The 25,817-nt window shown below is 48.6% G+C and overlaps 1 protein-coding gene across 2 annotated transcripts in view; it reads left to right on the top strand.

Moving 5' to 3' along the window:
• Positions 1–5,758: 5,758 nt before the first annotated feature.
• The window catches only part of LOC105695406, an 81,398-nt gene continuing 61,339 nt past the window's right edge, over positions 5,759–25,817 (top strand). For both annotated transcript variants that reach the window (XR_002762442.1, XM_023434889.1), the window contains exons 1-2: positions 5,759–6,063; positions 15,630–18,994. Coding sequence is in view for 1 of the 2 variants with exons in the window: in XM_023434889.1 (XP_023290657.1) it covers positions 5,904–6,063; positions 15,630–18,994 (3,525 nt within the window). In the remaining variant the exon portion in view is untranslated. The remainder of the gene's footprint in view (positions 6,064–15,629; positions 18,995–25,817) is intronic.

Raw genomic sequence — 25,817 nt, 5'->3', positions numbered from 1 at the left:
AATAAAAAAGATGACGCAATTTTATCCAAAATTATATAATTTTAAAAAATTGTATTTATCCCAGACCAGAAGGGATACATATTTTGTCTTACAAATGAAATTTTATAAGCATCGCGTTCTTCCTTAGGGCCTTCAAAATCACGTACTGAAGTTTTAAATGACTCAGGGCATTCAGTTTGGGGAAAAGTTTTATAAATATTTTGACGACTCGATATATACAGTAACGCTTTCATAACACCTTAAAGCACTCGGAAAGTGGAGGAAGAGGAACCATTCAATACTGATGATGACATATCTAATACCGCTCCGACGCTTACTTACAACCCGGCCGAATTGGACGAAAAGTCACACAGTTATCAACAATAATCCTTATACATGTCTCGAAAAAGAAAAATGCGGTACTTTTAAAGCATTACTCCTCTCTCTTCGGCCATTCAAATAAGCCTAACATGAAATAGTACGAATGGATGCTTTACCGGCTTCATGTTTGTTAGACTTATCTTACTAAAGTTAGTTTATCTCCCATTCATTTTCTTAATTCATTCATTTTAAATCCTACTTCCATACGTCTTGCGAGCGAATTTCCAAAATGAATCGAGTCTATTTGTCGTGTCGAAACAATATATAACAATGTACATCGATTTGGTATCATTCTTTTCGCCAGTTGAAATCAGTTATTAAGGTGAACGATTTGGAAGATGGTTTTTCAGGATTTTTCAACAGATTCGTCGGTAAGACCGGGTCTGGAAGTAACGTGTCCATTTTCAAAATCGTCCTTGTTGACGGTATTCACTTTGTTCTTGCCTATTCTTTAACAAGCGAGCTCTTTCTTGCCAATTCCCTGGTATAAGTCACGCATCACAGCAGACTGCACAATTTAGATATACAATTCCACGTAATTGCCGGTGAACAGGAATTATTGTTCGAGGGATGAATCGATCTCTGGAAGAACTCGTACAATTTACGACACATTGCTTTCTCATAACTTAAACGACTAATTTATACTACAAAAAAATTAAGCGATGGAAAAATTAAGATTACACAGTCCATTTTATCCTTGTAACGTTAACGAGCGGTTTCTGCACGTTTATTCAAATTTGGACTATTATTCTAAAATATACAAGTTGGAGAATTTTGCTGAAAAGTTGAAGAACGTTTTTTCCAAATAGTTCACATATTATCTCAACAAATAATGGATCGATTGAGTCGAAACAAATTTGGTTTTATGTTAAGAAATTTATTAAACATTTCTTTGTTCAGTAGCGATATTTTACGTATTTTTTGTTTTAATAATCCTAATCTTTGGCATAACGGCAACCTTCTCCACTGTAATAATAAAAATTTCATTTCTTTCAGATGTTCACAAGGCGTGGAATCAGGATAATTATAATATCGGTAATACTTCATTTTTTAAGGTGACATGAAAGGGTCATTCTATATACAGAAAACGTGAAAATATTTCTAAAACTTTTCTCAAAATTGGGTGCATCAAATAATTTGGAATTTCAGCACGTGATTATGGAGACCCTACGGAAGAACGCAATGCTCGTGAAATTTAATTTTTCACAAAAAATATGATCCTGGTTTTAGTGTAGGTCTAGTGTAAAATTTTTTTCTTTGAAAAATAAAATTCCACGTTGTTCTTTAGGGCCTTTCTACTCATGTGCTCAAGTTTCAAATTACTTGGTGCACCCAGTTTGGAGAAAAGTTTTATAAACATTTCGACGTTTTATGTATATAGAATGACCCTTTCACATCACCTTAAGGGGATGTGAAAGAGGCATCCGAAAGCTCAATTGTTCATAAAACTTTTCTACGTCCTGGGTGTCTCAAATCGTTTCATACTTTAAAACTTGAATATGGAGACCCTAAAGTAGGTCCTGAAACTCGGGAAATTTCATTTTTTTTAAACTATTTTTAAAATACCTATAAAGAAATTTGAAAAGAATTGAAATTTCATGAGTTTCAGGACCTTCCTTATATTATCCCTATTCACGTTGTAAAGTTTCAAACTATTCGGTAAGTCGAGTTGGGAGAGAAGTTTCATAAACAAGACCTCTTCGACGCCACTTTCACATCACCTTAAGGTGACATGAAAATGGCGTCAAAGATGTCGGGGTTTATAAACCATTACTTCAACGACCTAGGTTGCCCCAAAATGGTTACGATTACCATACTTGCGATTTTCCGGATTATTGTCTTTTTTTTTCCCCATGGAATAGGGGGAAATAAAGGCCCGCGTTTAGGACTCGTTTTCGGGTGGAAACGTTATGGCTCGGTGTCGCCCTGGAGAACTCGTTGGACGTCACCATGGGGCCAAATTGATGGGACTCGTTCGTGGGTTTGTCCTTCCTTCATCTTTTTTTCTTTTTTCAGCCGGTTTTACGGGTAATATCGGAGCCTTGCCAATAAATTAGCGCGGACACCGTCTTCCTGGGCAGAACTATCCCGCGTCCTCGCCTACGGGGACGCGTTGTTAAACCACGGGGAATTTACCGATAACCTGGACTCCCTTAAGTTATTAGGCTTCCTCGAGTTAGTATATTTCAAGCCGACTAACCCGTCGTACTCGAACGATTCTAGGAGGAAAGACCATTAGCCGATATGTCATCTTCAAGTTCCCGAGAAGCTCTAGGAGTCCCTCACTCTGTTCACTCTCCCGGGTGAAAACGACTTCCTCCTTCGAGAATCGATTTCTATTCGTTTCGCGTGATAAAGAAGAATGCCCCTCGATAGGAAAGAAAACGGCACGCAATGTCGATTTTACATTTGTACACGTCTCGGTGCCCATAAGTACATGTATGTACCAAAGGAACGTTCCGAGAGTGCACTCCCGACCGGCAATCCAATATGGCGGCCTTCCGTCGTGCCTCAACGTCTTAATCCCGGATTTAGAGAATCACTCACATGCGAATCGCCTCATTTCAGAGCTCAACGCTCCTACGTTCTATGACAAAAGCCCCGACATACGACCCTGAAGAGAACAATCCCTCGAGATCTCCGAGCGAAACTAACCGGTGCATAGGACGATATATACAATGCACCGGTTTTAGTAACCCCGCGTGTATACGCGCTAACCTCGTTTAAGGGGATGTGAAAGTCCCATCTGAGCGGGGAATCGTTCATGAAGCTTTCCTTCAAGCTGAGCCTATCGAATAATTACACACCTTACACCGTTAATATGGAGGCCATAAGGTCCTGCCGCCCATGAAATATGATTTTTATTTCTTAAAAATCGTAAAAATGTGTATAAACAAATTTTTCTTTAAGACTGAAATTTCTTGGGTTCGGAACCTTTCTTATTGTCTCTACATTCGCATTGTTAGGTTTCATACTTAAGGTGAACCTTAAGGTGAAGTGAAACACGTCGAAGAACTTGATCGACGTCGATAAAGAAGATTTTTCTAAATGCCTACGTTAACGATGTTCGTTTGTATATTGACAGCTGTGTCGAATTATTGTATATGTATTGTATATAAAATATATATGGGCTGAGTTACAAATTCTTTTGAAAAAATCCAAATTTTCAATGTGTCAGGACAATTCTTAGATTATCAAGAGTGATGTGTCAAAGTTTCGGACAGTTTGGTCTCATACCCTTAAAAGAAAGTGTTGTATTCGAATCGACTGATTTGAAGGAGGTTTCACTTCACCTTAACCCCTGAAACCGCCGAATATTCGGTTTCGCTTATTGGCCGGCTCGTGCCGGGAGTAAAAAAGGAACGAAATGGTCCTCGGCAGGTTTTCTCTCTGTTTCTCTTCTCGGTCGCGTTCCACATTTCAGAACGACGAACCGCGTCGCGATGCCGATCGTAGATGGCCTTGACGCATGCGGTCGCAGCAATGTCGCATTGTCCTTTAAGGTGGTCAGCAGGGAAAGATGAGCATTTAAATTGGCAGTTAAATCCCGAGCCAAGAGATCGCAAAAGAAATGTTGCTCGGAAATGCGCAGCGGAATTGCGACGCAACGTCATAACGACGCAGCGGCGCGCCGCGACGCCGCGGCGTCGCATTATCGTAGCGATGCGTCGTTGCAACATAGTGTCGCTCTTTGTAACAATGCGACATGGAAACGTAACGTCGCAATAAAACAAAATGGCTGAAAAAGATGTGCAGGGAGGAAGGACGTCGAGTGTCAGACTAAGCGCGGCGCGTCGAGGTTAATAAATCAACAAAAACTGCAATTTAACCTTCATTCAAATCAGCACTAATTCATATTGGTTATTCATAACAGGGGAAAAAAAGGAAAATCCATTGAAAGGAAGAAACATTTCTTTGAACGGCACCGGAGAAATATTTTTGTTAATTGGATAAATAATTATTTAACGCCAATGAACTACAAATCAATTGTCACAATTCCGAAGAGATGGTGCACCCAATTTATTCCAGTTCATTTAAGTCTGATTCCTTTAATTAAGATAACATTTCTTCGGTTTAATGAATTTTTCGTTTGTTGTCAACGTAGTCGGAACAATTAAAAATTCATATTTTTTTTCTAATCGCTTTTTTTTTTCAAAATTTCTTAGAGATTCGTTGGTCCGCTTCCGTTTGAATGAAATTTAATAACTTATTTTCGACCTATTTCATCCTCGACGCGTTGACGCGCCGCGCTCTGCGTGACACTATGTCGCAGCGCCGCGACGTCGCACCTACCTACGATGCGCAGCGTCGCTTGTCTCGGATGGACGACGTCCTTCGACTGAGTATACAACCGTGAGCTCAACTTAACGCAAGTGTCGTGAAAATATAGACTGACGTCGTAAAACGCGCTCGTTAAAGAAAAATCGTTTAAGTAAACGGCGAACTTCACGCGCGCAATGCCAATTGACGTTATTCATTAGTTTGCTACTAATGGAATCGCCGAGGACAAAGTGGCCTTCGGAGGGAGGGGGTTTCATTTTTCAAGGGCGATGCACTATTCACTCGGATAAGAGTTGAAATGAATGATTACGCAAATGACTCGTTTAAGGGGTTACACCACTTTGACCCACCCAAAAATTACGGTCTTTCAAGAATTTTTTTTTAAGAATTAAAACGTTTTTATCCAAATTAAAGCACAGTAAGGTATTATACTACTATTAAACAACAAAATATATTTTTTGTAGCGAAATACGTAGCCGTTTTCAAAAATATGCATTTTTCACAAAATCGCATCGATTTGAAAGGAAAGATACGTATTTTGCCCTAAATTTCGTTAATTAATGTTGCGTAAAAAGCGCGAATATCAATACATTGAAAAAAACCATACGTACTTCGCTAGATAAACATGTCACGAATAAAATAAAAAAAAGAATCAAGACGATCGATTGAAAATTGACGGAGCTAGAGTGCCCACCGATTGTTAAAATGCAGTTTTAAGAAAAACGCGTTTGAAGTACAAACGCGTAAAATAAACGCGTAAACATTTTTTTGATTTTTTGAAAATTTCAAAGTGGTATGACCCCTTAAGGGAGTATCGTTTCATTTTTCAAGGGTCTCATCCATCAAGGGGGTACCGTTTCATTTTTCAAGGGTCTCATCCATCAAAGACGTATCGTCTCATTTTTTAAGGGTCTCATGCATTAAGGGGGTACCGTCTCATTTTTAAAATGGGAGATTTCCCGAAAATTTCCAGCATCGAAACACCCAATTCCTCGAGTAACACGTTTAAGGGGTTACCGTTTCATTTTTCAAAGGTCTCATTCATCAAGGGGGTATCGTCTCATTTTTCAACGGGGGTTTCCTCTCATCTTTTAAGGCCGTGAATTTAAGGGTGAGATGTGCTTGGCTTGCAGGTCGGTGGCGGCCGAAAACGAAGGTGATTACTGAGATAGGAGGCTCGGGAGGTGGAGGATCGGTTCGGGCGAGTTTAGGCTACGAGATGAAGAAAGTGCGGTAGGGTCGATACGAAATCGCGGCTCCGGATGATGCCCGAGATCCACCGCTCGGACTCGTTGAGGTCCACCTTGGAGGCTGGACGGGAACGCAGAATGCCGGCCGAGATTTCCGCGGCTGCCGCACCGGCTGGCAAGACCCCCGAGAGGAGCGTCTCCTTCAATCGGGACGTCCACGTCAAGAGGATCGGTGAGTCCAACGCAATCGCACACCGTAAACCTCGCGAGAGCACTTCGCTTCCGATCAATCATGTCCCCAAAAATGAGTAAACAATTTACGACCCATCATTGCAAGGAAACTTCATTTCTAACATTAAGGTGATGTGAAAGTGCCGTCGAAGAGGTTTTGTTTATGAAACTTTTCTCCCAACTCGGTTTACCGAATGGTTTGACACTTTACAACGTGAATGGGGATACTATAAGGAAGGTCCTGAAACTCATGAAATTTCAATTCCTTTCAAATTTGTTTATAGGTATTTTAAAAATATTTTATAANAGTGGAATAAATTTCGCGGCGTATTTCGCACCACCTTAACATTTCGCGTGTATGAAAGAGTACACGCCTCTGATCTGCCACATGTGGAATATTTTTGAATTTTTTGAAAATGGAATACCACAGTGTCCAAAATGGCGTAATTGCAAATAGAGGGTAACTTAATGTTAGTTTCTCGAAGTGGATTAAATTTCGCGGCGTATTTCGTACCACCTTAACATTTCCCGTGTATGAAAGAGTACACGCCTCTGATCTCCCACACGTGGGATATTTTTGAATTTTTTGAAAATGGAATACCACAGTGTCCAAAATGGCGTAATTGGAAATAGAGGGTAACTTAATGTTAGTTTCTCGAAGTGGATTAAATTTCGCGGCGTATTTCGTACCACCTTAACATTTCCCGTGTATGAAAGAGTACACGCCTCTGATCTCCCACACGTGGGATATTTTTGAATTTTTTGAAAATGGAATACCACAGTGTCCAAAATGGCGTAATTGGAAATAGAGGGTAACTTAATGTTAGTTTCTCGAAGTGGATTAAATTTCGCGGCGTATTTCGCACCACCTTAACATTTCCCGTGTATGAAAGAGTACACGCCTCTGATCTCCCACATGTGGAATATTTTTGAATTTTTTGAAAATCAAATGTCTCAGGGTCCAAAATGGCGTAATTGCAAATAGAGGGTAACTTAATGTTAGTTTCTCGTTGTGGATTAAATTTCGCGGCGTATTTCGCATTTCCCGTGTATGAAAGAGTACACGCCTCTGATCTCCCACATGTGGAATATTTTTCCCCTGCATATTCATAGGTTAGAATACGTGGATGCTGCGCGAGTAGGTGACGAAGGACGCGCAGGTTGTTAAAAAGTCAGCGTGGGACGGCAAAGACATTGGCATGCATTAACTCGATCGTTGCATAAGGATCTCTATAAAGCATGATGGCACCTACGCGGGGCACCGTAAAAAGTTGCGTGCCGCATCTAGGAACGATTTGTCGAGCAACGTCCTCGACCGAGAAATCCACCGTGACGGTTAAGCGATTTCCCGTGTCGAGTCACAACGGCGCTCCTAGGATGAATATCGAGACAGGAAATCATTTAACAAAGAGCGACTCGATGCTAGTAAAAAAGTGCCCCGAACGAACTAAACGCATTTTCGAAACTTACTCCCGATAAAATAATAATGTGAAGCACCCTTCAAAACAGTCGATACGTATACAACACTTTTTTTCAAGGGTATTAGACCAAACTGTCCGAAACTTTTTCTTTATAATTATTGTACGAAAACGACAGGTGGAGTACGCCATTTGGTACAATACCCAATATAATTCGACACGGCTGTCGATATAAAAACCAACGTCCGCAACGTAGGCATTTAGAAAAATCTTCTTTATCGACGTCGATCAAGTTCCTCGACGTGTTTCACTTCACCTTAAGAGATCTTATTCGTATCCGTAAATGGAATTCGTCAAGATTGGACTATCCAGATTAATCACCCTTAAGGGGACATGAAATGTTCATTATATGTATATATAAAACGTCCAATTAATTATATAACTATTTTTCAAATCGGGCTTACCGAACAATTTGAATCTTTAACACGTGATTGCGAAGGTCCTAATAAAGGTCTTGAAACTCGGGAATCATTTTCTTTTTGGTTCCTGTCCGGGATAAACGCAATCTTTTGTCGAGATGTGAAATTTCGATAGTCTCGAGACCTTCGTTGGGACCTCCATGAACACGTGGCAAAGTTTCAAATGATTCGGTGCACCCTGTTACAAATATTTTGACGTCTCGATAGATTCAGAGCAACTCTTTCGTACCACCTTAAAACGCTCGGGCAGAGCCGATTTTTTTTATTTTTATCGGGAACGGCTTTGGAGCCGATCGCGACCCGAGGTCGCGTACGTGTGCATTAGCGAGGCGAAGAACCAACGAGGCTCTCCTGCACGTCCGGTCGATAATGCAGTGACACAATGACTGGTTGCAGACGAGCAGGGGAATATGAATGGCCAGTAAAGCGGAGCCACTATCGCGAGTGTGGCGTTTGTATTATTTTATAGTGGCATCCGCCGGGTTTACGAGCGCGGTTACGTAGACTCCCGCAGTGGGCGCGAGGTTCGCTTTTCTCCCGCGAGGAGGCGTCCTCGTAGGAATGCGCGTAATGCCCTAATGGCGTCGATCTAGTGGCGCCTCCAACCTTTCCCGAAGGAGTTAGGAACGGCTACCAGTCACCGCGCGATCGGGCTCCCTCGGTTGGAAATAAGGAAAAAAGAAGGAAATAAGAAGATAGAACCCCGAGGATTGTTTCTGGGAATCCGCAGGATATCCGAGAATGCGCCTCGCTTCCTGTTGGGAACTGCACACCCAGGGCGTTCCCTCTTGTTTGCCTTTTCCAGAGCGCCTCGTCAATTCGGACGTATACCTAGGAGTACTGCCGAGAGAGGGCGGGTTAGGATTTCTTCCTTTACGTTTATGCCTGGGCCGTTAGACCACGGTTTTATACAAGGGGATGACACTGCCATATATTGGGGTGTAACGCTTATGCACTACCGCCATATTTTTCGCGAACTAAATTATTTGGCGGGCTATTCAAATTCATTTATTAAACGAAGGGATATTTTCGGGATTTAAAAAGTACTCTCGATGATTAAAACAGACGTTCCTTAAACTGACACACACAAATGTAAGAAAACAGTATATTAAACATAAAAGAAGTAACAAAAGTGTCAGGGGCACAACGCCTGTTTTGAATCACTGTAAGAACTGAAATAATTACATTAGACATTAGTTAAAAGGTAAAATATTGATTAAGATAAAACATCACAAACTCACGTTCGGGATTTAATACCCGAGGTAATCGAAACTTGTAAAAATATTGCCACTAATCGAGGTTAGGTTCACTTTGGTTCACTCGTCCCGACTATTTTCATGCGCATCTACGCTGCGCCTCCTGGAGTCTCTTGCTATTGGTTAGAATATTTTTTTTCTCCGTTCTCTTTCTATTAGAGTGAGAAGTCACGACACTAGCGCCGTCTTTGCTTGGAGTAGGTGAACTAACTTAATATTTTCTGGTAGGCCCCCCTGTTTTTCCAGGCCGTTAGGGAAACTTTTAACCGCCAGAGTCGTTGCAGTCTGGGTAGGTGCTGTAGACATAACCTCAATAAGAGAAACATTACTTACCGGCGATTAAATGTTACAAATCGGACATTTGCGATGGCAAAAGTGTGAATATCCCGATAAATAAGGCGCAGACCTTACGTGGCCGCGTAACGAAGTCTCGTCTCGAGCCACGGAGACGAGAAAAGGTAAGAGATGCGACTCGTCGGTTCGTGCCGGGTCGGGGGTCCGCAGCGACCTCTGCGCGGGGCTCGTCGGAACCTGAAACGCCTCGCAGATCTCCCGTCGGATTAATCCGTGCGCCACCTTATAGATCCGGAGTGAAGTTAGGACGGGCGCGGCCGGGTGCGTCCTTAACGTCCCTCGTCCTTTCGCCGCGAGGAGTCGCTAGTGGCGAGTCGCCGTCGCGATAGCCACGGGCTAAGTTATGGGCGAGACGGGCGACGTTATCGCGCGGAATCTAGTTGCGCGCGGATCTAAGCAGGACCTTGTTTCCCAGGCCGGAGAGGAGACGAGACGGTTCCGAAAAATGTCGCCCCGCGCTACGGTTCCACTTATATATACGCGAGCTGCGCATCCCACGGCCGTGGAGCGCGTAATATCTTGACGAATATATAGTCCACCGTGGTAGCAACGATCTCAACACTTACTCCGCAGTCCCCGGAATTAGTCCACGCGCGAGGGGAAAGTGGAACTGCCTCGCGCGGCGAGCCGCGGCTAACTTACGGGATTAGCGCGCCCACCTCGGAACTTTAACACCCTCCTAATCCTTCCCTACGCGCGTGGGAACCTTCGAAAACACACCGACGGTTTCCTCTCGAGTGAGTTTGACGACCGCCGATCGCACTTTCGGATCAACGACCGTTCGGCCCGTAAAAAACGGATTTTTGCCCGCCGAGTTGCCTGCCTGATGACACGGGAATGCGGCACGGACGCGTTCCTCGATTCGCGGGTGAACGTTAACCCTCGGCTTGGTTGCAAAAAACTCCGCCCGGGCGCGCGTCGGAATTCTCGTTAGTATTTTTGGCCTTGACGTGGAAAGAAAAAAGAAAAAGAAAGTAAGAAAGAGCGACTGACGTCGGCGCTCGGGTCGGGGGCAGATAAAAAGTGGAGTTCGCTCCGACGCGAATAAGCTGCGGGGACGAGATGCGATCGCAAAGGTTTCATAAAGAAGATCTCTTTGACGCCCCTTTCGTATCCCCTTAAAAGGAACTAATATACGATTTGAGGTTTGTATATCATTCAGATGAATCAAAAAATCCAGTCAGTATGTTCTTCGGGTGAGGATTCGTAACCTCGACACAATAGGGTACTTCCCTACGGGAGTTCCTAACCTAAAGTCCCTTCGGATGGCTCGTTTTATCCGCGCGGCCGATAAACGATCGTACTTGGGGTAGCTCGATATAAAAGTGTCCCTCGGTTAGCGAGCCCCGTCTTTAGGATAGCAGTAAAATAAATTATTGGCGAATACAGCAAAGAACCTGCCGCCAACATCAACGGAGGTTAGAGCGGTCCGCGCGACTCGCTAATTTGTATTCCCCATAACCTACGCGCATTTCGCCTATAACTCCTACACATTTCTCCGCATTTATAGCACGGAAAGTCTCGCTTCTCTTAAACGTTACGATTGCAAGGCCTTAAGGTGATATGGAAGAGTCAGCATATGCATATATGTACATCTGAGGTCAAGTCGTTCCTGAAAGTATTCCCCGAATTGGGTGGTACCGATTAGTTCGACATTTTGCCACGTGAATGTGGAGGCCCTAAGGTAGGCCCTTACACCCGTGAAATTTCTTTTTTTATGCAAAATTTATTTATTCATCCTGGACTAGAACCAACGGCGCGTTTTTGTCGCTTAGAACCAGCGTCGTACGCTTTTGACGTTTTACGCTCTTTGAAGGATTATAATCGATAAATGAAGAGTTTATACCTTGAGTTAATTTACGGCTGTACCCTACAGATAGTACTTGAATTCAGAATTTTATTTCAACAGATTGACCTTGACAGCTAGGAAAATTCAGAGCCTCCCAGAACCTCGAGAACGTGAGAATGGTCATTTTCGGAATTTCTTTATTTTCTTTCAACCGTTCTGGTTTTTGTAAAAAATAAAAAAAGTGGCACAAACATCTACATCACGAAAACGTTCCAATAGGCCTGTTCATTTTGTTTGTGCCTCAAATTGGATTCCAGGTTCACACCACCCATCGGTCATCCTGCATTTGCTCGTCCACGACATGCGCGCTCTCGTTATTAGAGATGGAGGAAGAGGGAGAACGAGTGCGTGCAAATATGCGTTTTCGCTCCGCCCCGCGTGCGGAATTCTCGCCTACCTCCTCTGCGGCCTCTTTCTCGCTTCGCGTTATCGCGTCGGCAGAAAAAGCCCCACCACGTGCGTGTCCCGTGAATAAATGCCACCCTCCACCCTGGGCCATCATTAACCTCCCCGTGAGGGCCTTGTCGCGTCTGAAAAATTGGGCCAAACCGCGAATTCCCTTTTCCAATTAGCCGCTACGCTCTTAGGAGATGCGCAGAGGTTGCCAGGAATTCGGCGGCTGCCGAGGCGGTCCAGGAATCTTGCCGCGAGGGACCGTGTCGGAATCTTGGGATTTAACTATCAACGATCAATCCGCTTCCAGCCGCTAATCGCATCTCCCGGCGAGAAATCCAGATACCTAATTAGGGACTCGTTCTTGTTTTTCGGAGCCGTTTGCGAGATGTACACGTAAGGGAAGTAGAATTACCTGGATTAAGGTGAAGTGAAACCCCCTTCAAATCAGTCGATTTGAATACACTTTTTTTTAAGGGTATTAGACCAAACTGCCAGAAACTTTGACACATCTAAGAATTGTCCTGACATTGAAAATTTGGATTTTTCAACGTCGATCAAGTTCCTCGACGTGTTTCACTTCACCTTAATCGGTTAATAGGGCAGTTCTTAACCGTACCGTGAACAACTTCCAACGGATTTTCTTTTGTAACTTTAAGCTGATACGATGGGGCCATTCTATATACATAAATCGTGACAATATTTATAAAACTTGTCTCCAAACTGGGTGCACCCAATAATTTCATACTTTGCCACGTGATCATGAAGGCCCTAAGGAATAACGCGATGGTCGTGAAATATCATTTTTGAAAAAAAAAAGATTTTTTTTCATTTACCCTACGCTAGAATTCACAAATCACATTTTGTGGCGAAAAATGAAATTTCTCGAGTCTCAAGACCTTCGTTAGGACCTCCATAATCACGTGGTGAAATTGAATTGAATATTTAGATGCACCATATTTTGAGATAAGTTTTATATTTTCACATTTTATGTATACAGAATGACTTTTTGGTGTCACCTTAATGTTCTTATTTTTCTATGCTAGGGTTCAGGCTCCTGTGGAGGCTCTGGAAGTCCGACTGGAGGCAACACCTGGGGCTCGCGAACCTCGGGGGCGTGGGTCGAGCCCTGGGTCAACCTCTGACCCCTCTTCCTCTCTGCCTTATCCGCGGCCTTACCGGCCGTCCTTACTCCCGTTACTCGGACCTGGCTTCCGCTGCTCGGTCCTTTTTCGCCTTCTTTCGGCCCCGTTTCCCCCAGGGTGCCGGCGCACCTGCTGCCTCCACCACGGACACCTTGTAGCTCACGAGGGCCGAGCGTCAGCCTCGGATTGCCTCGCCGGTTTAATTGAACATAAATTGTTCATAAGGCTCGGGCACGGAGCGGAGCTTTTAAAAGGACTATCTTACGAGCTATCGCTCCTTCCCTCTCGCCCTGGACCCCTCTCTCGCTTCCACTCGGTCTTGCTTCACCGCGTCGAGGAGCCGGAGGTATCCCGAGGCATCCGGACCCTCGTTCCGATGGCTTCGGTGTTCCAGAGAGCTCCATTCGCGGCCAGTTAATGACGAGAGGACGAGTAAACGCGGATTCGACCTCCTGCCAAGTGGCGCCTCCTCGAGGTTGGGCCCCTTCGAGGTCGACGATCGTCGAGGTGGAGGTCTGGCTATTGATGATCGCCGGACCTACGCGGGACTTCACCTTTTTCCTACAAACGTTTGCCGGGATATGACGGTGGTTTAATTCATGGCCCAGTAATAAGTTCGATCATCCGGGTGACGTGTTGCACGATGAACAACCTCGTGGAGATTAGGCCTTCCCAACCGACAACCTCCCACGTCTGGATAAACCCCTTCTACACAACGTTACATACTCCTCCCTACTCGCCAGCTTCGGGAACAAATGTTCCTCCAGCGCAGCTCAGCCAAAAGAAAAAGGGAAAAGAGAGATAAAAGTAGAACCCTACTCACGTCGAGGCGAGGCGAGTCGATTACAGGATCGCTACCCGTAAACGACGCGTCCTCGACGTCTCGGCGGCGCTAATGACTGCGACGACGTCGGGGACCCACCACGACGTCCCTTTCTAGAAACGCGAATTTCGCTACGCTGCCTTGCCGGCAGTTTGCCTTCGACCGGGTCTCCAGCTCCGACCGACAGCTCCATCAAAGCTGGTTAGCACTCCCGATGGCCGCCAAGTCCCGAGTCGCTGATAAAAGCCCGGAGTGACAATCACCAGGGCAAGGGACCAGCTCGTTCCACTCCCATTGCGGATTCACGGCGTCCGTTAATTACCCCGACGCGTCTCTGACGCTGACATAGCTAATGACTCGGCTGACGGAACGGACCCTCCACGGCGTTCCTTTTCCGAGGCCACGAGGTTTCGTCGCGGCCACGATGATGGGGTTCGCGTCGATGTTGCCTCCGAGTGGGTTAGCTCCTCTTCTGACAGCAATGCCCTCGCTCGATAGCTCCATCGGAGCTGACAGACCGGTCAGGAGTTCTGACTGACAGCGGCTCCGAGATCACCATCGAGCCTGACACCGACAATCAAGAGATTCCCCCAGCTCCCAGAAGGACGACCCCAGGATCCCGCGAGCCAGCTGATGCCTAGGTTAGTGATAAGCAAAGTCGGTCCTGGACTTACCTGGGAGACCTGGTATCGCACTTTTTAATCGGCGATATGCAAGACCAAGACCAGGACCAAGACTTTGCTCATCACCAGCATCAGCGATCCGTAGTAACCTGGCCAAATTTTGCCGTGGTGCTTTTATCGTCGTCCATGTTAGGGTCGGTGGGGTCGTTTCCAGACTTGTTGGGCAAAACCACGTCCCTGGTACCCCGGTAATCGCTTCTATGTACCCACGACCTCCCGGGAGGTCCCTCGCTTGAAACGCGAATTTCTTGGGGCCACTCCCGTCGACGGGGCCCATCTTCGAGGCGATCCACCTCCCTGCATCCTGTCCTCTCGTGGCTCCCGATGATCGACATGTGCGTGCTCGCTGGAGCCACGCACTCGTGCACATCTCGGGCAAATAATGGATATTAGCCGATGCCTTACGAGTCGATAATTGGCCCTGGTGCACGGACCGCACGCTCGGCGTTTCGACCCCGTCGACACAAAGATGCGCCCGATGCGCCGATACGATGCATCCCTGCTCGGCGTGTAACTCTTCCTCGAGAGTGGCGCATCGCATTTCCCTCGGAGTACGTGCACCGCGTGCTAATATCGGCATCTCGGCTCGATGCAACCGCGATGGGATGTGCTGGTGCTACGACGGCGCAATGGATCTCGCAAATGATCGACCTCTGGGTGGAAGATCGATCGGCATGGTCGACCTGGGGTGAGAACCCCACGTTTAGCGCGAGAGGCCGTCGTTCCCGTTCCTTTTCAGGCTGGATTTAGGAGAGGCACGTCTTCTCCGTTCGAGATATCGCGCCAGGTCGCTCGTTCCTCCTTTCGAGACGAGAAACGACTCCCGAATGGCTCGTTTAATTTTTTTTCTCTCTCTCGACGAGAAGTGCCCAAGGTCTCCCGAGGTGTCCAACACCGACCTCGTTCCCCACGTTCCGTATACTGAGAGAAAGGGTTGACTGTAGGTGATACGATAGAGTCACATGTACATACCAAACATTCGAGATACTCTCAAACTTCTCCAAATTCGGTGCTAACCAAAGAGTTCAGTCATATCAACCAAATAGTTGGTTGTTCATGTAATGAACCATATTCTATGATCGAGCGAAGAATAATGTTATTGCTTCAACTAAATATTTCTTTTGCGGGTGGAGGAACAAAATTCAAGGAACGTTCCTTCCGTTTCAGGACGTGGCACCCCGAGGGTGACAGCAGCGCTCGTAGGAGATGGGGAGGGCAGGTTGATAGCAACCCCAGTGCACAAGGAGAGCATCACCTCCAGGAGCAAGGAAGACCTAGCCCAGGAGGCAGCCCTGGTGTTGCAGCAGGCCGGAAGTCTGCGTTGCATCGTGCAGGACGAGAAATCCCTCCCCGGGAGGTTCAGCACATTACCTGCCAGGAAGGAAAAAAAGCGTCCCGACCTACCTTTGAAGGTACCTCGCCGCAGGAGCGAGGAAATTGGAGTGACCACCGATGAGCTGGTAGGACTCCCACGACCAAAAAAGAAGGCCCTGGAGAGGAGCGTCAGCGATGCCACCCCGAAGAAGCTGAAGGGTCCGCTGTCAAGGCTCTTCTCCCCAAAATCCGAACGCAAAGCAAAGCCAGTGAGCAGAAGTGCGAGCGACGCGAGTCGCCCCCAAAGGAAGAGGAGCGGCTCCGAGAGCGAGGGATCCCACCTGGGTGGCGTGAGGGCGAAGAAACAGTTGTCGCCGATCATCGAGGCATCGCCAAGGGTAGACGAAGCTGGCCAGCAGAAGCAGCCGTTCGATTTTGGGGCCAACGAGCCTGGAACGACCCTGGTGAGCCAGAGAGTGGAGGAGAGGAGCGAGTCGGTGCTGGAGGAGGTCTGTGCTACCAGGTCGCCGAGGTCCCAGAAGAAGAGCCCGAGCCATCAGGAAGTCGAAACCGAGGGTGGGAAGGACAGGGAAGGTGAAGAGACCCGGCAGAAGGGTGCGGCTTCACCAGCTAGGCCAGACGTCGACGAGGTGGACAGGGTCGGCGGGGACATGCTGCACAGCAGCAGGTTCGACCGCCGTGCAGAGGAATCCACCATTCACAAGATGATCCACCGACTGTCTACCGACCGGTCACCACCACCCCAACTGACCAGGACCATGGTCTCCCCTAGTCCGGGATTTGGACACAACAACAACCGGCCGTTTTCCTATACCCAGCCTAACGAGTCCACCTCGCCGCATCCTCAGCCTCAGACTGGGGTGATTTACGCACAGGTGCAGCTGGGCAAGAAGAAGGCCCAGAGGAGCCACTCTGACAGCGACGAAGGCCTAGGGTTGGAGAGGAAGGATTCCTCCAGGGAGAACAGTCCTGCCGAGAAGGACTACCGCAGGACGGACTTCGCGTATGGTACCGAACTGAGGCGCAACAACGAGATCAACAGCTTCAAGTCCCGCTATGACCAGGACAGAAAGAACGTAACGCATTTTGGGGACTTCTGCGGCACCAAGGAGTTCCCTCCGAATAGGACCGTGGACCCGAAAAGGATGCACGAGTTCGAGACCATCGACAGGCACCTCTTCGAGAAGCCAGAGAAGTACACGTCCACTGTCTTCGTGGATGCTTCGAGTAGGGGAAAGGTTGACGGGGTAGATGCTGCAGGGAGACCTGGTGAAAGAGGGGTTTCCAACAAGACGAGCGAACTCAGCGCCAGGAGGGACCTCCTGGAGTCTAGGATCAAGTCCAGGCTGTTGGCAGACGAGATGTTCGCCGCCAAGAGCAACGGCACCACCGGGCTCCCGAAGAAGGTGGAGCACGAGATCATCGACAAGCCCATCGTCCCTTCTCCGGTCATCCCAAATCGCGTGTCCTCGCCTAAGCGGTACACCGATACCTACATCACGGAGACGAGGACCAACAGCAACGGGGAGAAGTACATCTTCGAGAAGGAGATCCACGAGGACAACGGCAAGGTCTACGGTTTCGAGAAGAAGATCACCAACAAAATACCAGCGGATACGTACATAGACCCGAAACCTAGGGACGGGTACACAGTCGAGACCAGGACGGACAAGTACGGGGACAAGTACCTGGTGGAGACGCGCACCCACCAGAGCTACACCGACGACTTCAAGCCGTTTCTCAGCGACCGGTCGAGGACCAGCCCGGAGGAGAGGTTCCAGTCAAGGGGAAAGACGTCCTATCACATGGAAGAGGCACCAGCTCGCTCCAGGATCGAGACCAAGGACCTCCGCGAGGCCTCGCCCATCGTCGCCAAGAAGATCTACGAGCACAAGTTCTCCAGGAGCGAGGACTTCCTGGACCGCGAGTCCAAGCCCCCAAGGGAACCCCACTTTCCAAAGACCAAGAAGAACTTCGAGTCCATCCGCGGCATGAGCAAGTCCACCCAACGGCTGGACGAGATCGGAGAAAACTCTCGAGTCAGGGCGCTGAGGTCAGAGTACGTCTCCAGGTCCCACGAGAACCTCAGCAGCGCCGACTACGCCAACATCGGGGACCTGCACCTGCCAGCTGGGAGCTCATCTCCGATCTCGCCCAAACAAAGACCACATCGCCTGGAAGACAACCCCAGAGATCAGCCCATCGACGACTACGACACGGACATCTCGCAGATGACCAACAGCCAGCTGGAGTCCAACTACTTCAAGGAGACTAGAACAACGCAGAGGTACTCGACCAGCAAGAGGGCCCTACACGACGACTACGACAGTTCACCACCGAGGCTGAAATCCGACCGACCTGGGTATGGATCCAGCAGATACGACTCCGACACCACCGCCAGGGACTCCATCCGCCGCGAGGCGCGCTACCAGGACGACCCCTCCAGGGTCAGGAAGAATCTGCACGCGCCCGCGGAGGAGGACCCTAAGAAACCTCTGAGGAGGTCTCGCAACCACCTGGACTACTTCGACGATTCCGATGCCAGAGACAGCCCTCGCGGGAACTCCACCAAGAGCCGGCTGGAGACCTTCGACGAGAGCCCTGCCGGCACTCCCAGGGTCTACCATCACGAGAGCAAGATCCGCCACACGCGGCACGAGACCCGGGGCTACACCGAACGTCGTCACCGGGAAACCAGGCTCAGCGACCCTGATCGCAAGGACAGGCTCGCGGATTCTGGGATCGAGAACGACTATAGGCGCGACTCCCAGGAGGCCGATCGCAGGGAGAACCTCGAGTCCGAGGACGAGGGCTTTGTCACAATGCGCTTCATCAAGCACGAGCGCAGACACACCGACAGGAACATGAGCAGTCCTGGGGAGAAGCGAAAGTACGACAAGTACGCCACCAACAGCGGAAAACCTGCGCCGCTGACCTCCAAGCCACCCACTGGGTTGATGGCTGGTGACAAGAAGTACGAGAAGAAGGCTGCCAAGAAGAGCGGCACCATGAGCAAGGTCAAGCAGCTCTTCTCCAAGAAGGAGAAGAAGGTCAAGGAGGAGAAGAGCAAGAGGGGCAGACCTGGGAGCAACGGCGCTCTCACCGATGACGAGGTCACCATGAGGTACCGCGAGTATCGTGGGGATCAGCTCAGGAGCGCCAAAAGCGCCAGGGACCTCGACAGCGACATCAACAGGGTGAGTCCTTATTCCATACCAACATTTAAGCGATCCAGAATTCCGCAAATTATTCGAAATGTTCGTCAAAGTTCAGGTATTCATTTTTGCATGACCTCACAAACCTGCAAGTGGCGATTAAGGGGACCTTAAAAATTAGTCGTTCAATGAAACTTCTCCGAACTGGACGTGCCGAATAGTTCCAAACTATGCAGGCTACAAAGAAGGTCATCAAATTTCATTTCTTATAACACATATTAAAGATGCCTATGAAGAATGTAAAAAACAAAAATTGAACTTTCCTGAGTGTCAGGACCTTCCTTGGCTACCTCTATATTTCCGTTGTAGGGTGTGAAACGATTCGGTACACCCAATTCCGACAAGTCTCATGAAAGATCGACTTCGCAGGCACCACTTATTCACCTGGAAATGAATCAAGGTCCTGGTTATCTCCTCGTAGAATCGGTGACGAATTTCGTCGGGCCCAAAACGTTTCCTCGCGTCCGTTTTCGTCACGGCCCAAATACGGCGCGGTAAGGACGCGACTCGTTCCCTCGGTACCAGGGTCGATCCTCGAATCTGTCGTCTTAGTTTCCGAGGATCGAGGTCCTTCAACCTGCTCCTTTGCGTGGAAATGACGTCAGGCTTAACTGTTCGCCGGCGTATCCCGATACGGCGATATACGGCGATTCGAGCCGGCACCAAAATGGCGACCGGATTACGCGCCCACGTCGCCGGTCTCCTTTTCGGTGGACTTATCAGGGTAACAAACTCGATACAAACCGCCTCGTCCTCATTGATTATTCAGACCGTCGACTCGCGTGGGCCCCGCTGCTCGATAGGCCCTTATTGCCGATTTTCAACGTCCGATCCGGGAAATTATAAGATTACTCGATCATCATCAGATCATTCGTCCCTTCATTCCTTTCATTTTTCGATGGTCGATTTATCAACGTTCGATCCGCGAAATTACAAGATCGATCCCCTTAAGGCCTGAATTTTCTTTCGCCGGGGATTTCTAGGCAGAACCGAGCCGTCAGGATGAAATATCGCTTCCAGATCTGGATTTCAATTACCCCAGCAATCCGCCATTGTCGGGGAGCGAAAATGTTTGGCGGGCAAACACCCACGGGGCACACGATCTCACGCAAGTAATGGACCCCTCGATCTCACGGTTGGATCGTGAGGTCGATTGCTCAACGGTATCGAGAGAGAGAGAGAATAGCAGGTGGTTCGATATCGCGCAACGAATTGGTCAAGTGGCATTTAAATTTTAATCCACCTCCACCGTGCCCGAGAGCGGACCAACGCCCACGTGGCCATTCGCTCGATTCGCGTAAACGAGGGCACCGGCGCATGCGCACCAACACCTCAGAATTTCCGACAATAGGGAAACTCAGCCTGAGAGAAGAAAGTAAAGTACCATAGAACCAAAGAAACGGATAAATAACGTTTCGTTGATTCAAGGACCGAACCCCCGATTCATGGGTCCATGTCCACGTGGAAGACATCGAATCGATCGTGTCAATGGACATAATCGATATGTCTCCCACGTTATTGCCCAAGCGGCTGGAAATTAATGTCGTGGGAGATCGGCCCCGACTACGAGATCCTTCGAACGTGGTGGAACGTCCACCCACGCGATTCTCGGGACGTCCTCTCCTCCGAGGCGCCCTCGCCAAATTCCCGAGATTAATCGAGTCACTTAATTTCGCAAGGTTAGGTTGGGTTGGTCTGGCGACAGTTCGGTGCCCTCGGGAACCTCGTTTCTAGCTGCCGCTAGAATCTAGTTGGCTGACCTACGAGCTCTCGCGTTCTATCGAGCGAGCGTGCCACCACGCCGGGTATCCAGCCGCTCCATCGAAAGTTCACATCAATGGCGCTTGCTCCACGCCGAGCGACGTATCGAGCCCGGCGGGGCATTAGAATTTATTAGCCGGCCTTACCGGACTCACCAGCCTCGCCAGGCTCCCCAGCTTTGCCAGCTTTGCCAGCTTTACTACCTTTACCAGCCTGATCAGCTTGACCAGAATCAGCGGAATCGCCAATTTTACGGGCTTTACCAGCTTGATCAGCTTGGCCAGAATCGCCAGCTTTACTAGCTTGATCAGCTTTACCAGTCTGATCAACTTGACCAGCCTCACCAGCTTCGCTAACCTCACCAACCTCTCTAGCTTGACCATCCTCACCAGTTTTACCAGCCTCACCAACTTCAACAGCCTCACCAACTTCAACAGCCTCACCAACCTCACCAGCCTCTCCAGCTTGACCAGCCCCACCAACTTCAACAGCCTCTCTAGCTTGACCATCCTCACCAGCTTGACCATCCTCACCAGCTTGACCAGCCTCAACAACTTCAACAGCCTCACCAACCTCTCTAGCTTGACCAGCCTCACCAGCTTCAATGGCCTCACCAACCACACAAGCCTCTCTAGCTTGACCATCCTTACCAGCTTGACCAGCCTTAACAACTTCAACAGCCTCACTAACCACACAAGCCTCTCTAGCTTGACCATCCTCACCAGCTTGACCAGCCTCATCAACTTCACCAGCCTCACTAACCTCACAAGCCTCTCTAGCTTGACCATCCTCACCAGCTTGACCATCCTCACCAGCTTTAATAGCCTCACCAACCTCACAAGCCTCTCTAACTTGACCATTCTCACCAGCTTGACCACCCTCAACAACTTCAACAGCCTCACTAACCTCACAAACCTCTCTAGCTTGACCATCCTCGCCAGCTTGACCAGTCTCACCAGCTTCAATGGCCTCACCAACCACACAAGCCTCTCTAGCTTGACCATCCTTACCAACTTGACCAGCCTCAACAACTTCAACAGCCTCACTAACCTCACAAACCTCTCTAGCTTGACCATCCTCGCCAGCTTGACCAGCCTCACCAACCTCACCAGCCTACCCAGACCCACCTTTAGAAGGCTGCGAGGCATCGAGATCGACGGATCTAAAGGCACGGTATCGGTTTCCAAGGATCGCCGCCGATAACAGCCTATTTACATGAAACCTACGTACATATCGAGGATCGGCACTCGCGAGTTACGCGCCTTTAAAGAGGGAAACCAGACTGCTGCGGAAAGAGGCGTTCTTCCTCCTGGGGTTGCTGTCTGAATTTTGATGATTGGAGATTCCCCCGTCTTCTCTCGACTCGGAGCAGAATGAATTCTCGGTTTAGAATGAGAACTGCACCTAGCTATGCGAGGAATTCCTTACTTCTATGAGAAATCCCGAGGCATCGTCGATACCCGATAGACCAACCCTGATCTGGGCTGGAAAAGCACGTCCCTATCACGCCGCATAGATCACCGAGGATACCGTGCCCACGTTTCGCATGAAGTCCACGTGCAAATCCCGAGTCCTTGTCGGTGTGAACGAGCCCTCTGCATAACAATAGCTCGAGTCGTGCGTGGATTGGAGGCGGCCCGTTCTAATTTGGAAAAGTTTGTACCCTCGACTTTGAATCCGCTTTGCTCATCTGCATTTTGGCGACTCCACCCTTACGGCTAATTATAGATGCCGAGGGTTTATCATTGGGACTTTAACTGATTTCCAAGTGAATAGTTCCTCTGTGCGAGTCCCAGTCCAAGACCCACTTTGCTCATCTTTATTTTGGCGACTCCACCTTTGCGACTAATTACAGATGCCGAGGGTTCATCATTGGGACTTTAAGTGATTTCCATGTGAATAGTTCCTCCGTGCGAGTCCCACTTTGCTCATCTACATTATAGCGACTCCACCTTTGCGGCTAATTACATATACCGAGGGTTTATCATTGGGACTTTAACTGATTTCCATGTGAATAGTTCCTCCGTGCGAGTCCCAGTCCAAGACCCACTTTGCTCATCTTTATTTTGGCGACTCCACCCTTGCGTCCAATTACGGGTACCGAGTCTTTGTCATCGGTGGCGTCGAAGCCAAGTGCCCGGATGAAAAATTCGAGTCCCGTTGCAGCCTGGAGAGAGATATGGTCGGGATCCATATAGGTGCATCTGGGTGTGCTCCACTTCGCACGTACAGGTTAGGACGGAGGCCGGCTCTCGCCGGCTCTCACTGGCGGGCCCAGGAAGGCGCGGGGCCGAGGAACTTGGAGGAGCCTGGAATATTCCCGCGGATAGCTGCGGAATCTCGATGCACTTTGCTCGACGGTAGACGTACCATTCACACCTCCGCTCTCGTGTAGAGGTTAGGTTACGGTAGGCCGCGCGGCCGATCCGCGACGGGGAGAGCTCACCGCGTAAGAACTGGATCGCATTCCCGGTTCGCGGGGCATAAAACCGTTGAGATAATATTGCCAGATAGGTTATTTATTGATATCGCCGGAGTCGGGCTTAGGCTTGAGATCTCCCTCTCTGCTCCGGCAGCCCAACGGCCTCTTCCAAGGAATCGTATAACCGAGTGCACCTTCGCATCCCAAGAGACGTGCTCTTAAGGCGGACTGAATCAGCGACTCGGAGAAGACACTTTTTTTAAGGGCGTTGGACCGAACTGAGACCAATTTTACTCATCGCTACCTCTCAGTGATTAAGATGCAAGACCAAGACCAAGACCAAGGGTGATTTGCTTAACACTGACTCTTAGTAATGAAGATACAAGGCGAAGACCGATTTTCCTCGTTGCCACCTCTTATTATCTAGATACAAGATCAAGACCAAAACCGATTTTGCTCATCGCTACCTCTCAGCACTCAAGACGTAATACCAAGACCAAGACCGATTTTGCTCATCGCTACCTCTCGGTACTCAAGACGTAATACCAAAAGACCGATTTTGCTCTTCGCTATCTCTCAGTACTCAAGACGTAATACCAAGACCAAGACCGATTTTGCTCTTCGCTATCTCTCAGTACTCAAGACGTAATACCAAGACGAAGACCGATTTTGCTCATCCCTACCTCTCAGTACTCAAGACGTAATACCAAGACCAAGACCGATTTTGCTCTTCGCTATCTCTCAGTACTCAAGACGTAATACCAAGACGAAGACCGATTTTGCTCATCCCTACCTCTCAGTACTCAAGACGTAATACCAAGACCAAGACCAAGACCGATGTTGCTCATCACCAGTTCCCGGTCGCCTTGTCTTGGAAAAACCGCGCGGTGCTTTCCCTCGGCACGATCGCCCGCGGTGTAAGTTTCGCGACGTAGGTGTAAGCAACGTAGGCGCGATATATCTCTTCTAGCATGAAATCGTTCCCGAGAGATCTGAAACGACCCGGGTCGCCGGTGGCGTGCACAAAACGCGCGCGGTGACTTTCCAATTTCTGCCCTCCTCCAGCTCGACCTAAACCCGACTCGTTTCCTCTCTATCCCTCGTCGGCACGGCTCCGGCCATCCGTCCTAACCCGGCATAACTTTCATCCGTCCATCTCTATTTACCGATGCATACCTCCGACTGCACCGGACCCCTCGAGCACTCCCTCAGGGAATAAAAGTACCTCCCTCTCTCTCTCAAAAAAAGAAACGCCACCAAACCACACAAATGTTTTGTTAATTCAAAGAATAATTCTTTGACGCGGATAGTCTGAAAGAAATTGTCGCACATCCGAAGAAACATGGCGTCTAATTTTTCTTCCAGTGCATCCGAGTGAAATTCTTGGAATTAATAAAGTGTTCGATCGCATATTTTTTTTTTCTTTAGACTAGGCAACGATAAGTCGTTTGTTGTCACCGGATAATTCTATCCCTAGGTGGAGTGACTTTCAACCGGGATTTTCGTTAGAAATTTCTTTCAGCGGCCTTTGCTGCTGCATCTGCGCAGTGGGTCTGCGCATTTAAGCCTTCTTTGGAAAGTGTGTCGTGCTTTTCCCTTCGGGCCTGCATCGGGGCCATTAGCCGGCCACGCGTGTCGTAATCGGGGATTTACATGGCCAAGACGCACTTGTCGTTTACACCGGTCGGGTAAGGACGGCGTGGAATCGAGCCGGTATCGGCTCGGCAAGATCGATTGCGAAAGTGGGTCTCTGTCTTTCTCTTTATCACCGAGTGTCGCGTAAAAGGTACGGCTGGACGAGGGTCTCGTTTTTCCTCGAGCAAAACCCCGGCCGGATTAAAAGGCCGCGGTCATTATTGGCGCGCTTTTCTCGCCATTAAGGTGTCTAAACCGGGGGTTCTAAACCGATTGAGCCTAACGAGAGCATATCGAAGATGAAATGTTGACCGGTGTTTACATGGGAGCGATTTTCGATAAGTGGTCATTTTCATATAAAAAAAGTGCTTTAGTTATTTGACATTAGGTTCTATCTAGTCTCTCCATTATACTCGATGGAGAACATCGATTTGCCGCGGTAACTTTTTATATCTATTTTTCCTCGTAACTTTGCGTTAATTTTCCATTAGTTTCATGGTAAGATCAATTCCACCAGGGAATGTTTTCTCCTGGGTGGTCCGTCGACGCGCACCTTGCCGTCCTGGACGAACCGCGGCGTGGCCATATCGAGCACTCTCGGGTTTACATCGGGGTTCACCGTCTGGATAACCGTAGGACGTAGGTTTATCCACCGTGACCCATGCGCGCGCCGATTCGCCGCGGTCCGAGAGGGCGTTGCAAGCGCCCCGGTGTCCATACGCGCAAACACCATCCCCGCACGCGCGGCACGTCCACTCGGCACGTAACGAGGCTCTTGATCGTTAAATCGATTTCCAATCAGCGATCGTAACGCGTAACGCGCCAGATCAACTCTCGATATATCACGAGGGCCCGTCAATTCGACGGAAGTTGGGTGTAGCAGGGCCGATGTCGGCAGATTCGTTTCCCACGGGCCGTTTACCCGCAGCTAAGTCCAGGATGCGACAGCCAAAGAGGGGAGTCGATCTTCGGCATACCTCCACGGTG

This window comes from Orussus abietinus, unplaced genomic scaffold (genome assembly GCF_000612105.2).
Source record: "Orussus abietinus isolate OABI.00-Male unplaced genomic scaffold, Oabi_2.0 scaffold69, whole genome shotgun sequence".
Taxonomy (NCBI): Eukaryota; Metazoa; Arthropoda; class Insecta; order Hymenoptera; family Orussidae; genus Orussus; species Orussus abietinus.
Note: the sequence above shows the minus strand (reverse complement) of the source record. Positions and strands in the feature narration are given on the sequence as shown.